At 34.4% G+C, this 17,425-nt stretch overlaps 2 protein-coding genes across 5 annotated transcripts in view; both read left to right on the top strand.

Moving 5' to 3' along the window:
• The window catches only part of TRAPPC13 (trafficking protein particle complex subunit 13), a gene marked incomplete at both ends in the record, with an annotated part of 32,987 nt that overhangs the window by 2,600 nt on the left and 12,962 nt on the right, over nt 1-17,425 (top strand). For all 4 annotated transcript variants that reach the window (XM_079703264.1, XM_079703262.1, XM_079703263.1 and 1 more), the window contains 4 exons: nt 7,561-7,629; nt 8,196-8,295; nt 9,455-9,539; nt 16,042-16,169. In XM_079703264.1, coding sequence (XP_079559390.1) covers nt 7,561-7,629; nt 8,196-8,295; nt 9,455-9,539; nt 16,042-16,169 — 382 coding nt within the window. The remainder of the gene's footprint in view (nt 1-7,560; nt 7,630-8,195; nt 8,296-9,454; nt 9,540-16,041; nt 16,170-17,425) is intronic.
• Nucleotides 524-1,285, top strand: SHLD3 (shieldin complex subunit 3; the record flags this gene model as incomplete). Its single annotated transcript, XM_079702844.1, has 1 exon — nt 524-1,285. The coding sequence occupies exon 1, from the start codon at nt 530-532 to the stop codon at nt 1,283-1,285; it is 756 nt and encodes a 251-aa protein (XP_079558970.1). The 5' UTR covers nt 524-529.

Raw genomic sequence — 17,425 nt, 5'->3', positions numbered from 1 at the left:
ATTTTCATTGTCCTCAATTCACATGTCTCAAATTTTTTAGTATTATTACATTTTTGTTCATTATCTTCATATGAATCTAGTATTTTAAAAATCACTAATTTACTTTTTGTTTCTGCTATAGTCTTAAGATTATTATTACCTAACATATTAATATCAGTACTTCCAAATCCATTATATCTCTTCAGTTAAACATGTTGACTACTAGCAGTTTTAGGCTGAAAGGATATGATAGGGCATCTAATCCAGATCCCTTATTTTGGTAAGAGAAAGGATTTCCAGTTTTGCGGATTACATTCACATTTACCAATAGCACTTTGGTAAAATATCATATTGGAATTGGTTTGTTTTTTTCTTTTTTTCCCTGCCTATCTGTATATAGGCTATCCCTACCATATCTTATTCTTTGCAATACTTCCACTTTAGGTCCTGTTTCCCTCTGATTTGGAATGCAATTATAAATTGCATTCTAGCTCTGAGGAGCTCAGCTAAGAAATATTCTCTTCATTAAGAGTAACTGGATTACTGCAGAATGACTACAGAAGTAATATTACATTATCGACCATATGAGAGTGAAACCACACAACTGCCAAAAATTGCAGAGAAAGCAATTCAAGACTTTCCCACACGTCCACTATCAAGATTTATTCCTTGGTTTCCACATGATGGGTCCAGACTTCCACTCAAACCTAAACGATTACCACCTGTGATTTCTGAAGAGGCAACTGAAGATGTAAGACAGTACTTAACCATTTCAGAACATGATATTAAATTGCAGAGTTATGATTGCACAGTAGATCTACTGGAGTTTCAACCTAATTTGAAAAAAAAGAAGCACTTAATCCGATCACACACACTGAATGAACAGACTAATTCTGGAAGTCTGGATAAACAATCAGAAAAAGGAAAACGGCACAAGAAGAGGTCTTGGAGTGTTTCACTTCCCAGCAGTAATTGTACTGAAAATATTTTTCCTTTGTCTGAAAAATTGCAGGATAGTTTAAAAGCACTAAATTTGCACTCATTTTATAGAGCAAGATGGACAATAGAGCACACTATTTGTAACAACCAAACTCTGGAAGACATTTGGGAAAAACTCAATCGAATTATCAGGTGCAATGAACTTCCATCTTGTAATGCTACAATTCAGAGACATTTAGGCCAGATATGGGTGTTCTGTGATGTTATGTACTGTGAATATGTGGGAAGTCTTCTTAAAGGAAGATTAGCTCTTACTGGGAAGATTAACTTATTTGTGCATAAATATGGTCTTATTTTTAGTATGTAATGAATTCCACTAATTGTCAAAAAGAAAAATATTCTGAATGAACTGAGTAGGAACTGAAACAGATGAATAAATTTTTAATTGTGTGGTAATATATGTACAGTTTGTATCTCAGAAATAAATATCAGGTGAATTCCTAGGCTTGTCACTTAAGTCAGGAACTTTCTGTGTTCTACTTTGAGCAGCCTTCTTTTAAATGAATTGTGATAAATTATTATTTTTACTGAATTTAAAGGTAAAATGTTCTATTCCTTTTGTTCTGTTACTTTTCCAGTGGTTGAATTAGATATTCCTATGAATTACAGTGACTAGTTTGGATTTTGGTAAATCCCCAAAATCTAATTTTACAGTATTTTTTCTTTACTCACCTAAAGTGTAATGATTTTTTTAAAAATAAAACTAAAACCAGTTCTGTTGGGAATGGTATTCAAGTGCCATGAATGTGGTATTCAAATTGAGAGACCAGCCCAGATTCTGCCAATATTTCCAAAGATATGTAATAGACAATAGTTGATGTGTTGTTCTGAAACAAAAGTATAAAATGTATAATTTGTCTAAGACCATAGTATATCATTAAGGCAATAAGCTCTTTTGAAGTAAAGTATCAAATATGGGTAAGAGATCAAGTTATTCTTTATTTAATACAGATAATTCAATCTTAATGACTGTTATTGCTGATTACTAATGCTCTGGTTCTTGGAGTCATGGGTTTCCCATAGCAAAATATTGTAAATTGGGTTTACACATCATTTTATAAAAATATTCAAAGTGATTATATAATAAAAGTTTTATTTAAAAGTATATTTATTTAACAAATTTGAATGCGTACCATGAGCTAGGTACTAGAATAAAGTAGGAAAGGAGACAAACATGGATCCTGCCCTCACAGAGCTAACATAGAGTCACTATTCTTAAGTAGTTAAACTACATCCCTGAAAAAAAACCTGTAAGACTGTACTCATTAGGAAGGCAGAAACACATTTGCCTTGTGGCACAGTGCCTGGCATGGTAGGGGCTCAATACTACATGGTAAATGTGCCCTCTGGGGGGTTTCTCATAGCCTGAGCTGGCTGAGGTTCCTTAAAACATAAGGAGTCTACCAATTTTTAACTAAAGACGTTATCTTTTCTAATTAGGTTTCACACTATCCAAACACTGTTTTCTTTTTAACTTTTAATACCTTTCTTTTGTTTCAAATGCGACTGCTCTGTAGAAAATAATCATCATGTGCATGAATGCTTCCAAAAGTCTTTAAATGAAAAATCACCAGGTGTAGAGGGAGTTTCCAAGGTAACTTCATCAGTAATTACTTCCTCTTTCATTCATTATTCATCTTACTTTTCAATCAAGAGTGCTGGAGAAAAGTCAAGAAGTTATTCATTATTACCAGCGAGCTTTGCAAATAAGAGTTGGCTAATGTTATTAGGCAATCATAAATGGTGGATTTGGTTTTTTTTGTTGTTCAGGTCTTATTTAGCATTAGGTTGCTAATCAAAGGTTAATAGTTAGGTAATCATAAGACAGGGTCACTTACATAGACCACAGCATTTCTTTTATGATACGTTTTTATTATTTTGAAATGATTATACACAGAACTGAAAATATTCTTATATTTTCTTATGGGCTTCTTATGAGCAGTATTTTAATTCAAGAATCACACATTAAAAAGAACTTCTTTGTCTTCATATGTGGCAGATTTAAATTTCTCTAATTTACTCTGTATAAATTGCTTTCTACCCCTCTGAGAAACAATGAAAAGGTGAATCAGAACTGGGAAAATGAAGACTGAGTTTTACTGCAACTAGTGCCGTGATCTTAAAGGAAGAAGCGATTCATTTCTCATCTACCTAGACAATGCTTAGGCAGTAATTAAGGGCTAAGAATTTAGAATCCACTGCCATGCCTTTGAAGCCTTCTTAGAGTATTGAGAACCTTAGGACTGATGATTCTAGCACTAGCTAATAGTAGAGCTCACCAGTATTTCTGGGTTCCACAGTTAAGTCACAGACATGAATAAATTGGGGAAACAAAGACATATGCAGGAAGGTGAATCTGAGGGCATTTGGTAAAATGCCGAAGCATTTACTCTAGGAAAGTGGCAACAGTGCCATAATTTTATTTTTCCCTGACAAGCTATCCACTTTCAAATAAATGTTAACTCAAATTCTAAGAAAGAAGATGTGAAGGGCATCACATGAATTTAACTAAATTATTTGCCAACTTAGCAAATAATTTAAAAAACGTTTTTTTGAAAATTTCTAAGATGAGCTCCTGCATAATGTTTCACTTTGATTTAATCTGCTCAAAATGCCCCAGATTATTCCAAGGTTCACAAACTTGAATGTCTTCAGGAACTAGAAAAGTAAGACTATAGAATGTGGTAAGGACTCTGAAAGTGAAGAAGATTTGACATAATTTTTTTTAATGTTGTGGCCAAGCAAAATGTATATGTAAGTTGAACTGGCCTAATTCATTGGTTTATAACCTCAAGCCTATCTTTTTTTTAATTTACTGAAGACTTTAAAAAGTTTTTTTATAAGATTTTAGATGAAACCTGAATTTCATAAGTAAATCAAATGTCTGTATTTTGTGAGTTCCACTGAGAGTGTTTCTACACATGGCACTAACTATGCATTGTGTGTAGTGAATATCTGTCACTCAACTAAAAATCACATATTCTTTTTTGCCTCTTTAATTTTTGACCAAGAACCTGCTTTAACATTGAAGACTGGATACATAATTACCATTTAATAACCAGTGCTTTGTTGTTTCTCTGCCAGTTTTTTTTAAAACCCTGTTTTTTGTTGATATTTGTTCTTTTCTAACATTGTGTTTAATTTTTGAGTTTCATTAATTCATTATAAGACAGGAAATACTAAGGTTAAATCTATACTTGATATGGACATACTTTGGATCATCCTTCAAGGAAGGAGATAGTTTTTTGTTTGTTTGTTTTTAACATCTTTATTGGAGTATAATTGCTTTACAATGGTGTGTTAGTTTCTGCTTTGTAACAAAATGAATCAGCTATACATATACATATATCCCTGTATCTCCTCCCTCTTGCGTCTCCATATTTTTTTTTTTAGATTTCATATATATGTGTTAGCATACGGTATTTGTTTTTCTCTTTCTCACTTACTTCACTCTGTATGACAGACTCTAGGTCCATCCACCTCACTACAAATAACTCAATTTCGTTTCTTTTTATGGCTGAGTAATATTCCATTGTATATATGTGCCACATCTTCTTTAAAGGAATGAGATAGTTTTATGTTACAAATTTGGCTTTCTCAGTTTGTGTTTAAAAATCTGCAGTATGACAAATTGTGCTTTATAGTAATTTTCTTTGCCTCCACAGGATGATAGTATTTCTTACCAACTGCTATCCCCTCTTGCTGATTTTTTACCCTCTTTTGAAAATAGGAAGAAAACTGGTACTTTAAATACCAGCTTGGGATGTTTTTATTTTTAATGGAGGGTTGTTCTTTACCCACCCTCTACTGTCTCATCCCCTAGAAAACCATAGCATCAGTAAAAACTAAGCTTTAAAGGACTTTTGTACATAATGGAAGTTTGAGCATATAATAAGCAAATAAGCTGGCTACACGTCTAGGTGAATTAAGAACACTTTTTTTTGATCACTGCAAATTTATGTTTATTTTAATTTGTTTACTTTTTACTATTAACTGAGTATAACTTTCTTTTTTAAAACATTTTTATTAGGGTATAAAATTTTTATTGGGGCATATAGTTGATTTACAGTGTTGTGAAGAACACTTTTTAAAAAGTGTTTCAGGGGCTTCCCTGGTGGTGCAGTGGTTGAGAGTCCACCTGCCGATGCAGGGGACGTGGGTTCGTGCCCCGGTCCAGAAAGATCCCACATGCTGAGGAGCGGCTGGGCCCGTGAGCCATGGCCGCTGAGCCCGCGCGTCCGGAGCCTGTGCTCCGCAACGGGAGAGGCCACAACAGTGAGAGGCCCGCGTACCACAAAAAAAAAAAAAAGTGATTCAGGATTCCCTTGAGAGTGTATTTCCTCTTTATTAAGATTTGGTCTCACCTGAAATGAAAAAAAAAAAAAAGAGAGAGAGCACCAATTGGTGTTAAAATTGAGCTTAGAGTCTTGAAAGATTGTGAAAAAAACTGTTTCCTATGTGTCATTTTCAGAACACCTTTTTATCCCCTGCAGATTGTACTTAATTTTAATGTTTTCCTGGTTAAAAGTAAAAGTGAAAGAGGTTTGAAACACTTCCCCATTCACTCCCCCACCCACATCATTGATATGTAGCTGGTTAATGTTCTGTTTGAAATAGAGTTGGACTTGGAATACCCATGGGATGTTTCTAATAAAGCATGACATTCCAGGTTTATGACCCTGGGCTTATAATTAAGAATAGGGAAAATTATTTTTGAGCAAAGTGAAGTCTGTGGCCATCTATTTAATATAACATTGTTTAATGGCCTCAGTTCTTGAAACTTTACATCTTCAAAAATACCACTTACTTTAAGAGTTTGGTGAGGCGTTAATACTATGTGCCAGAACCTGTGTCAAGCACCGAGCCCACAAAACTTAACATGATACATAAGAGCCTAAACTTCAAGGAGTTTGGATAGGAGTGCTATAAACTTATAAGTGAATAAACGTAATTCATGATAAATACAAGGTGCTATGAGAGAAACAGGGTCTTTTCTGAGAAAGATGACATTTAAGCTAAGACCAAAATGAGAAAGGCACTATATTTGATATGAATGATATAGCTATTTAATTAGTAGTTAGGTGGTACATTTTTACATACATTAACGAATACCACATGTTGTGCACTAACCATTTAGATCATAGTCTTTAAAGATTTGAGTTTTGAGTTGAATGAACATCTTAATAGACTATAAAGAAACAGTCTTCTGGGATTCATTTTCTGAAATGTTTTATGAGTTTGTATGATTTTTACTTCTATATTTTTGTCTTTATTCTGATGTGGTCAAATGTCAATCTTTTTTTTTTAACATCTTTATTGGAGTATAATTGCTTTACAATGGTGTGTTAGTTTCTGCTTTATAACAAAGTGAATCAGTTATACATACACATATGTTCCCATATCTCTTCCCTTTTACGTCTCCCTCCCTCCCACCCTCCCTATCCCACCCCTCTAGGTGGTCACAAAGCACCGAGCTGATTTGTCTTTATTTTTATGTGGTCAAATGTCAATCTTAACAAAAAATTGAGAAAGATTTTTTAATTAGAATGTCCTATCCCCACTAGACTAAGTTTAATTTTCACTTTTTCTAGTTTTCTCTTGCTTAATTTTTATCCAACTATTTGATACATATGCAGCTTGATATTTGAAATGAATTTGTAAACTAAATTTCATTTTTCCCAGATAGTGAACCAGTTGTCCTAGCACCTTATAATGTTGATTTGTTTTTGCTGCATCCTAATAATTTTTTTAAATTATCTAACATGTCAGTATGATCTTGTATTAATAAGCCAATTAGTTGATTATGGACTTAAATGTTTTACTACATGTTATGTCCAGTTTTTTATGTCCAGTTTTTTATCATTGTTTCCTATTAATTTCTATAGCTATTTTTATTTATTTGTTTTTCTAGATAAACTTTAGATACATTCTGTCATGTTCCGAGTTTTGGTTGGAATTTTATAAACCTACACATTAACTGACACTTTCATAATTTTTACAAAGAATTGATATTACTTAAAGGGCCACTTACTGAACTTCAGTGGCCTGTGATTATAACCAAGGAATAAAGTTAACAAAAATCCTTTTGGCATAAAATTATTGTTTCATATTCAGAATGGTGCATCTAAATTCTTGTCCCTATCAGACTAACATTGGTTAATATTTTGTTGATATTGTTTACAGTGAAGTCATTCAAGATTTTTTAAAGCGTTATTCTTGTAATGTACCATAAGCTTTGAAATTATTTTATTTTCTACTTTTTGTATAATGAGCCATATTTCATTTGCATTTAATTTTTATAATTCATTAGGTTGTAAATAAAAGCAAAATTGTTCTTCCTTTTTGTCATATATAAAATTCTTTTTGTTATATTCTAACAATTTTATTAGTAAATCATTGCTGTGTAATAATCTTAGGAAATACTTATATTGTTTAGGAAGTATTTAAATTATATTTTATACTAGTATAAAATTGATGAATACCATACATTCAACTTGCGAATACTGGCATAAAATGATATTAATATTTTCTTTCTTTCTTTCTTTCTTTTTTTCTTTTTTTTTCTACTTTCCCAATTCACAGTGATGCGATTGACTAAGCCTACTTTATTCACCAATATTCCAGTAACATGTGAAGAGAAAGACTTGCCTGGTATGACACATACTTTATCCTACTTGCACCTAGGGAAAAGTTGAAACCTGGATTGCCTTACCTTGGAATAAGCCTAACCTTGCCAATCTTATGCTAACTCTTTGCTGCATTATTTGTTGCCTGTTTTTGTACGTGTGAATGGTGGCCATCTGAGTAATAGGTCTCGGTCATAACCTATACATCAAAATACTATTGATATCCCGCGGCAACTAGAGACTTTTATTTTAGTTTTAGTAAAAATACATTGCTCGTAATGACATTATTAATATTTCAATTATCCTCAAATGTCCCATCAATGTATGTTAGCATTCCCTTTATTTAAAAATCATTGGAGCTTTCTATATATCTCATGACCTGCATTTTCCTTTGTTCCTGAAGTGTTCATTTTCTGTAGAAACAGAATTTTTTTGGCATGCATTTGTTGTAGTGAAGATTAGATTAATATATTAAATATAATTTTTGTTATGAGATTATTTTTTTAAATATCTCTCCCAGCTGTTTCTTCACATAAATAAAAGTTATTTACAAGGTAGGTGTTAGAATTTGATGTTTTTCTCTTTCTACAGGAGACCTCTTTAACCAGCTCATGAGAGATGATCCTTCAACTGTAAATGGTGCAGAGATTTTAATGTTGGGAGAAATGTTGACTTTACCACAGAATTTTGGGTAAGAATGATATGTTCACATTAGAAACACAACAACAATCTGAAGCCATTACAAATCATGTTTTCAAAAAGTAACTATGGGATGGGAAAATGCTCATGATACATGTATGTGGCTGAAAACAAAAAAAAAGTTTTACCAAAAGTATACTATGTGATTCTGGGGGGTTTTTTTAATTAAAAAAATAAGATGCATACCAAAATATTAACAGTGGTTCCTAGGGTGGTAGAATTTTAACTTTCTTCTTTAGATCTTATTATATTTTTTAATGCCTACATATTCCTTTTATTTTAACTGATTTAATCTCAGTGTCTTTCAGAAGCAGCTCTTTTATTCAACATTACAGCCGTTTACCAACTTAAGTTATTGGACTTGTCAGCTCATTAGGAGTTCTAAATATTTTATTCCTTCTCTTGCTCTTAGCTATTCTCTTACTCTAGATTATTACTGAGGTAGAAGTCCCTGGTTCCATTCTGTTTGCAACTGAGACAATTTGAGACCAAAAGGAATTTTTCAGGTTTTTTCAAAAGGTTTACAGAATGTGGTCATTGACTAGTGTCTTGAAAGCTTAGAAATATATTCATGTAAAAAACGTATTCATATTAAAATATTTTTATAAATATATCTACATATATTTATATGTTTATATGCATTATATATATAACATATACTTAGAAAGTAATGCCACTAGTCATTATTTTTATTAGAATGACTTAGAAAAATAAAATAAATTGGTAAAAAATACTCTGAGAGAAATGAGGTCATAAGAATAGAGAAAATAAAATACTCTGAGATCAATAACTTGGTCTCTTCTAGATTCGGGGCATAAGTTATTTCAAAAACTGCTAGCCTCCTCAGTATCAAATCTTCAGACTCTTAACATGGATCTGATTTCAATGACTTATTTTTAGGAGGGCTGGCAGTTTTGGCAGTAGTTGAGGGTCAAGATATATAGCATGTTTTATAGATTAAATCTGTATTTTTAATTGCACTAGGTAATGAGTGAGCAGCCTAGTGTAAACAAAGAAATATTGAAATAATATTTCACCTGATCTCTATCCTCTAGTAATTTCTCCATTTGACGTTCTCAGTGGTGAACAAATAGAAGATTTATGATAAAAGTTGAATGGATTTCTGCCTAAAAATTTATTTTATTTCACAGGAATATATTTTTGGGAGAGACCTTTTCCAGTTATATCAGCGTTCATAATGATAGCAATCAAGTTGTAAAAGATATATTGGTTAAAGTAAGTGGCATTCTTATTTGGGAGAATTTTTTTTAACTTTTTAATTTCTCTTCTTATGTTTTGAAACTTCATTAAAATGCCTGCTTGATACTGGACTTTTTAATTGTCATTAATAACAAGTATTAACTGAACACCTAAAGTTCTAAGATATGCTGTGTACAGAATCATTTTTCCTTATCCTCAAAATTTGTGATGGCTTGGATAAGAAAATGTACCAAAGGTAAATAACACTTTAAATTTTTGTTAATAATTTGTGATTAACATAATAAAATTTGAAAGAGGAGGAAAGATCACTGGGGATTGCATCATTCAGGAAGGCTTATTGAAGGAGAGGGAGCACAAGAGGATCTTGAAAGAATGGCAGGATTTAGAAGAAAAGACAAAGAGGGACATGGTAATCGGAAGCAGAGACATAGGAATATGGTAATGTGTTCTTGTAGCAGTGAACAGAATTCACTTAGTAAGAGTAGGTAAGGTTGTAGAGATATGTAGTAGCCATACAGTGGAGCATCTTAAAAGCAAGACTAAGGCTACGGTTATTTTAAGACAGTGTGCAGTCAGTGGAGACTTTTGAGCAGAGGTATTCAGGCTATGTTGGAAGACTGTCATGAAAGCATTGTATGGGATGGTTTGTAGGAAATAGGCCAGTTAGAATATTCTTGAAGTTTTGAGAAATCAAGAGAGAGAATATGCTAGCTCAGTTAAACAACTGGAAATTTATTCCCAAAAAGAAAGGGCATAAAAAAAGGAAAAATTCATTGTATGTTGTTGAAAAGTGGTCAAAGCTGTCTTCCAGTGGTGAGTTTAGGTCACTAGAGCATTGCCTATGGAAGGGAAAGGGAAGTCCAGTTAGAATGAGATTGAAAAATGATCAGCAAGTACTAGAATTGAAAAGGATCTCAGAGAGAAAATATTCCAAGTTCCGTATATGACCCAACTTCCAGAAACTGGATGCAAATTTTTGCATACATGTACATATGTTTGTCACTCTATGGTTAGGGTTTCTGCCTTTCATTAGATCAGGAGTTGGCAAACTACAGCGTGCAGGCCAAATTTGATCCATTGCCGGTTTTTGCAAGACAGTATGAAGCTATGCTAAGAATGAGCTAAGAAAGGTTTTACATTTTTAAATGATTGAAAAGAAACAAAAGCTTATTTTGTGATGTGAAAATTATATAAAATTCAAATTTCAGTCTGTAAGTAAAATTTTATTGACACATAGCCACACTCATCCGTTTATGTATTATTTGTGGCAGATTTCAAGCTACAACATCAGAATTGTGTAGTTGCAACAAACTGTATGACCTGCAAAGTCTAAAATATTTGCTATCTGACCTTTTAAAGAAAAAGTTTGCTGACCTCTGCATTTGATTATGAAAAGGACTGACTTTCAGAACTTCGAGAATGTATATTTTTTTCCTGTCATACAGTTGGCATTCAGTAAATGTTGAATTTATTTTTGTAAGATGAATAAATCAGCAAATGTGTGTAATTTAAGTCAATGTTAAAAAGAACAAATATTACCATAGTGTATTTCTTATAAAATATGTGATTATATTTCTGTGGGCTCTGCTCAGTTTTAATTTCTATAAAGGCAGTGGTGTTTGGCATAATAACAGAGATAGCTAATGTTTATTGAGCAGTACAGTGCCCACCAAGAGTCTTCTTACTCTTAACTAAGAACTAGCATTTTGTTTATCATTTTACAGACTCCAATTACATATAACTTGGCTCTTCTTTGCCTGCTTTTCTTTAGTTCCCCTTGGTAAATTTTCATTACAATCTATATTTCCTTGGGTGCTTTATAATTATCTCCAAATGTTTTTTTGAGGGTATTTAATTCACTTTGAATATGTGTTGCAGTTTTCTTCTGTTTCACTATTGGTTTTGGGTGGCAGCTTGGATCAGTGAATTGTTTAAATTATCATTGTGTGGTCTTTTTTAATAGTATTTTTGTATGGATTAAGACTGTTGCTAGCTTTGCATTCTGGGAAATGCAGTTTGGGGTGCTTTGATATTCTTAGTTCAAGAATACTCTCTTAGAGCCTTGCAAGCGAAGTGTCGTTTCTTTATCCGGTGGCTTTTGGGAGGGTGGTGGAAGAAGAAATGGTTGAGTGTTCCTCAGTTTTTCTCTTTCTTTTAAGTGACAGCATCCTCAACTTTCTCCTCCTGCTTCATTTTCTCTTCACTGACAGTGTCCAAAAGGTTCTTCTCCTTTTTAACTCTCTTCTTCCCCTGAATTGTTATCTTTCCAGAATTGCCTCTTCACCATTAAACATACTGTTATATCTCCTGTAGGCTGTGCTCTCATCTTCCAGTAATGCACTTTCTCAGTATTTTGACACTTAGGATAGACTTTGTCTTTCTGGCAGTACTTTTCATCATTCTCAGGCCTGTCTCTACCTTCTTTTTCTCTCTTAAGCTCAATTTTTCATGAACTTCTCTTGTTCTTTGCAAAGGCTCATGATGAGAGCATGAGAAATAGCTTGCAGAAATTTGAAGTTTAGACATTTGCTGCTCTCTAGCTATACTAACACTGAGTTTGTATAGTTTTTAAATTTTATTTATTTATTTGAGGATGACTCAGGAGATTCAGTTACTCTACTGCCATTACTTCAGCTACTCAGAATTCTGCTCTCAAAAGTTTAATTTTTTATAGCTCTTGGAATTTTGGAATGTGGAAAAGAGATTATGAATCGGTACACTTTTAATTCCTTTACTGACATCTTAGTGTTGTTTTTGAGAATAAAAATGCTATATAATCTATCATGTTTAACTGGAAACCACTAGGGGGTTTTTTGTTTGTTTTTTAATTGAAAAATAATTTTCAGCAATAAGTCTGAAAACCTTACCATGCTACCAAAAAATGAAGTGTTCTATAAACAAAAGATAGCGTGGTGTACCATAAATAAAAAAATAGTAGAGACTTCCCTCATGGTGCAGTGGTTGGGAGTCCGCCTGCCAATTCAGGGGACACAGGTTCGAGCTCTGGTCCGGGGAGATCCCACATGCTGGGGAGCAACCAAGTCCGCGAGCCACAACTACTGAGCCCGCGTGCCACAACTACTGAAGCCCATGTGCCTAGATCCCCTTCTCTGCAACAAGAGAAGCCACTGCAATGAGTAGCCCACACACCACAATGAAGAGTAGCCCCCGCTTGCCACAACTAGAGAAAGCCCACGCACAACAAAGATCCAACGCAGACAAAAATAAATAAATAAATGAATTTATTTTAAAAACAATAACTTTAAGGGTTCCCTGGTGGCTCAGTGGTTGAGAGTCCACCTGCCGATGCAGGGGACGCGGGTTTGTGCCCCGATCCAGGAAGATCCCATACGCCGCAGAGCGGCTGGGCCCATGAGCCATGGCCGCTGAGCCTGCGCATCCGGAGCCTGTGCTCCACAACGGGAGAGGCCACAACAGTGAGAGGCCCGCATACCGCAAAAAAATAAAAAATAAAAAAATAACTTTAATGATCTGTACCATTGGTGGTTTATTTTTATTTTATTTATTTATTTTTGGCTACATCAGGTCTTAGTTGCAGCTTTCTCTCTAGGTAACATTGCATGGGCTCCAGAGTGCACAGGCTCTGTAGTTGTGGCACGCAGGCTCAGTAACCCCGCAGCATGTGGGATCTAAGTTCCCCCGACCAGGGATCAAACTGGCATCCCCTAGCACTACAAGATGGATTCTTAACCACGAGACCACCAGGGAAGTCCCTGTACTATTGGTTCTTAAACTTTAGAAGGTATTAAAATCATCTGGAGGACTTTTTAAAACACTGATTGCTGAGCCTCACCTCCAGTGTTTCTGATTTAATCAATCTGAAATGGTGCCCAAGAATTTACCTTTTTTTTTTTTTTTTTTGGCCACACCACGGGGCTTGTGGGAGCTTAGTTCCCCAACCAGGGATCAAACCCAGGCCCCTGACAGTGGAAGCGCAAAGTCCTAACCACTGCACCACCAGGGAATTCCCAGAATTTACATTTCTAACATGTTCTCAGGTGATGCTGATTCTGTTAGTCTGGGAACCATACTTTGAGAACCAATGGTGAGTAATAGGCATTTGCTCATTCATTCAACAAGTATATATTCCAGGCACAATTCTAGATACTGGGGTTATAGCAGGAAACAAAAGAGACAAGGCCTCTATTTGCTTGAAGTTTAGTCTAGATGTTTTTAAATGCTTTTTTCTTATTTTTTAACATGAATTCCTTAATTATACCGAACTCTTTCTTGATCTTGAGCTTTTACACTTAAGGTGTTTTGCTTTTTTTAACTTACTTGAAATGATTCTCCATTTCCCCTTTCCTCTCTCTCTTTTTAAATCCTGCTCATCCAAAAACCAATTTGCAGCATGAAGCCGACCCTGTAATTTAAATTGTATTCCCCTACTTCAAGCCAGCCCTCCATTCCTCCTTTACTCTATATTATTTTCCCCAAACATTTAAATTCCCTAGGGGCAGGGATTTTGGTCTGTTGTTCACTGGTGTATCTCCAGCTCCTGGAAAATCCCTCATAGGTAATTAGGAAATAAATGTTAAGTGCAGCAGTGTTTATAAGATGAAAAAGGAGAAAAGTAAAAGTGTTCAGCCATATATAATACATGCTGTAGTTACGATTAATGTTTAAAAAATGATACATAGGAAAACACATTGGACAGAAAGCCCATGGGTTTGACTGTTTCTTTTCCCCCTCTTCTCTAATTTCTAAAATGTTTGTTAAAGAATTTTGAATTTCAGGGCTTCCCTGGTGGCGCAGTGGTTGGGAGTCTGCCTGCCGATGCAGGGGACGCGGGTTCGTGCCCCGGTCGGGGAAGATCCCACATACTGCGGAGCGGCTGGGCCCGTGAGCCATGGCCGCTGGGCCTGCGCGTCCGGAGCTTGTGCTCTGCAATGGGAGAGGCCGCGACAGTGAGAGGCCCGTGTATCACAAAAAAAAAAAAAAAAAAAGAATTTTGAATTTCAGCTTAATTACTTATTACTTGTATAACCTAAGGGGAGTTGTTCCTTCTATGTGCCTTGGTTTGTCTGTAAATTAGGGATAGTATAAAGACTTACTTCAGGGTTGTGGGCATTAAATGAGTAATGTGCTTAGAACAGGGCCTTGCACATAGTAGGTGCCTAATAATTGTGAGCTACTACTGTTTAATAACTGAATATAATAACAAAAAAGACAGCACTAATAAATATCCCACTTGGAAGTGCCTGCATTAAGAATGTTAGGTTAGAATTAACTGCAGAAAACCTGTTAACTGATTTAAAAAAAAAAACAAAAAGCTTTTAAAAAATCTACACTCTTATGGACAAAACCTCCCCTAATCCCCATGACTTAATGTGATCTTTGCTTTCTCTGAATTTTTCTTGACATTTGCCTTGAAGTTTTATCATAACTTCATTCAGTATGCAACAAACATTTATTAATTGCCTACTGTGTGCCAGGCACCATGTTATAGTGGTGAACAAGAGAAGGCAAGAGGTTCCTGCCTCAACAGACCTTACATCTTTGGTAGGGGAGACAGAAGGAAACAGGTAAACAAAATCATAAATAAGGTAATTATAGATCATAATAAATGTTACAAAGAAAGTTAAAATTGAATGTGATAGAAAGTAGCTGAGCTTAAGGGAGGATGCCATTTAAGAGAATTAGAGAAAATGATCAATGTTCAAAAGGAATAAGGGAGGGAATATGATAGAAAGTAACTTGGTAGGGGCAAGAGAGAAAATGGTCCTTTCTTAGTTGATGACCTTAATGCTGATCTCTAGTTCTACATATCAGCTGGTCTCTGACATGTAATACTGTTTTGAATGATTATTTACCTTTTACCTTTTACTGTTATATACTAACACATGTGTACACATCTATATATGTTTCTGTAATATCCATCTGTATATATATAAATTTCAAAACCATATGTTCATACTGATGCCCCAAATTCCAGTCCAGCACCAAAGTTTTCATTGCAGGCTTCTCTCTTTCCTTATTTGTACCTTTTTTTCTCCAAAGGTAAGAAACTTGTCTCTTGTTATCCATAATATATATATTTTTTGTTTTGTCCTAGTTTACATGTAGAAGTTTCAGAACTGCTAATCCATACCCCTGCAAAACAGAAAATGGGCTAGCTAGAGTAAAACATTTGTGTGCTGTACTTTTCATTTTTAGCTTTTGTTTGCCAAACTTAAGTTAGTTCCTTTTTTCCCTTTCCTCCTCCCAGTATGGTTGTGTTCATTTGTAATACAGTTAGGTTCATTTGATACTGTTTGTATTACATTTTGGATTCCCCCACTTTATAGCTGATTTTATCAATATTTATTTTTAGGTGTGTGTGTGTGAACCATTACCCTGTTCCTAAGCATCAGAGCTATACAAAAAGATGTACACAGAGACGTGTTGCTCCCCTTCATCCCTACTTCCTTGTTCTTGTTCCCCTATTCTTTCCACCCATACTTATCCACACCCTGTAGGTAACCAGTCTCATTTGGATTTTATTCTCTCTTTCAAGGCTGATCTTCAGACAAGTTCTCAGCGTTTAAATCTTTCAGCCTCCAATGCTGCAGTGGCTGAACTTAAACCCGATTGTTGTATAGATGATGTCATACACCATGAAGTAAAGGAGATTGGAACACACATGTAAGAATTAATTTTACTAGATCTCAGAGGCTTTTACTTATATATGTCTTTATTTGAAATTTTTGCTTTATTTCCACTTATTCCACTTGTTATTAAGCCTAAGAACCTACTTCAGAAGGAATTTTATATACCATGTTTACATGCTTGCCAGAAACAAACTTTAAACAAAATGTTTATTTTTGAAAGGAAAAAATATCTTAATTTATCTTCACTTATGTCTAGTTTCATTTTTGCATCTACAATCTTATCTAAAAAAAAAAACCATGCAAACCTTTAAAACGCAGGTAGCACTCTAAAAGTACATTTATTCTTTTGAAATGCTAACTGATGTTAATAACATTTATTTTTAAATTCATAATTTTTCAGTTCTGTATTTAACTGTATAAATATACTCTACCCTGAGAGTTCAAAAATAGAGAACCAAAGTAAAGATATAAGGGAAAAAAAATCTCAAATTCTGTATTCCTGGCCTGTGTATGTATTTGAATGTGAATGCTGTATTTTTCTTTGTCGGAGAGGCAAATATGAAAATTTCAGCCATCTAAAGTAGTTTTAGACTTCTCTATCTGCCTTACCACCCCCATATCCAGTTGATTCACAGTCCTGTTAGTTCTTGTTAACTATCTCTCAGTAGCCTCTCTTCATCTCCACTGAACGTCACCATTTTTGCTTCTCTTCTTTGTCTTAAAGAAATATGTAATATTATCTATTATTTAATTCATTTCGGTGACAAGCTCTGTTGTAGGCACTTTTTAATATATATTCTGTGGTTGATATGAGCTTTGAGTCAGATTTTCTGGAGTTCAAATTTTAGCTTGATTATTTATTTAATTATGTGATCTTGGATAAGTCACTTAACACTTCAGTGGTCTCCTACTACCCTTAGGAAATTCTAACTGTATAGGTTTTGCAGAGCTCCCCACAACGAATCCTTACCAACTACGTACTCTAGTTCTCACCTTTCATCATGCTTCCCTCCCTCTCTACTCTGCAGTCATATTGGACTTCTTTTACCTCCGAACTGCTCTGTGACTTGAAATGTATCCTCCCCTTACAAAGGAATGCCTGTGTCATTTTGTTAATTTTCTTCTACTTCGTCATATCTCAGATTCATCATGACTTTCTCAAAGAGACTTTTTGACCTCCTAGACTAGATAAAATCCCCCTTCTTGTCTATTTTATAGCATCCACAACTTGTCATTTTTTTCTATGTCTTTTATGATTGACATTACTTACTGAGTGCCTGCCGTTCCCAT

This window comes from Hyperoodon ampullatus (assembly GCF_949752795.1).
Source record: "Hyperoodon ampullatus genome assembly, chromosome: 4".
In the NCBI taxonomy this organism is placed as follows: domain Eukaryota; kingdom Metazoa; phylum Chordata; class Mammalia; order Artiodactyla; family Ziphiidae; genus Hyperoodon; species Hyperoodon ampullatus.
Note: the sequence above shows the minus strand (reverse complement) of the source record. Positions and strands in the feature narration are given on the sequence as shown.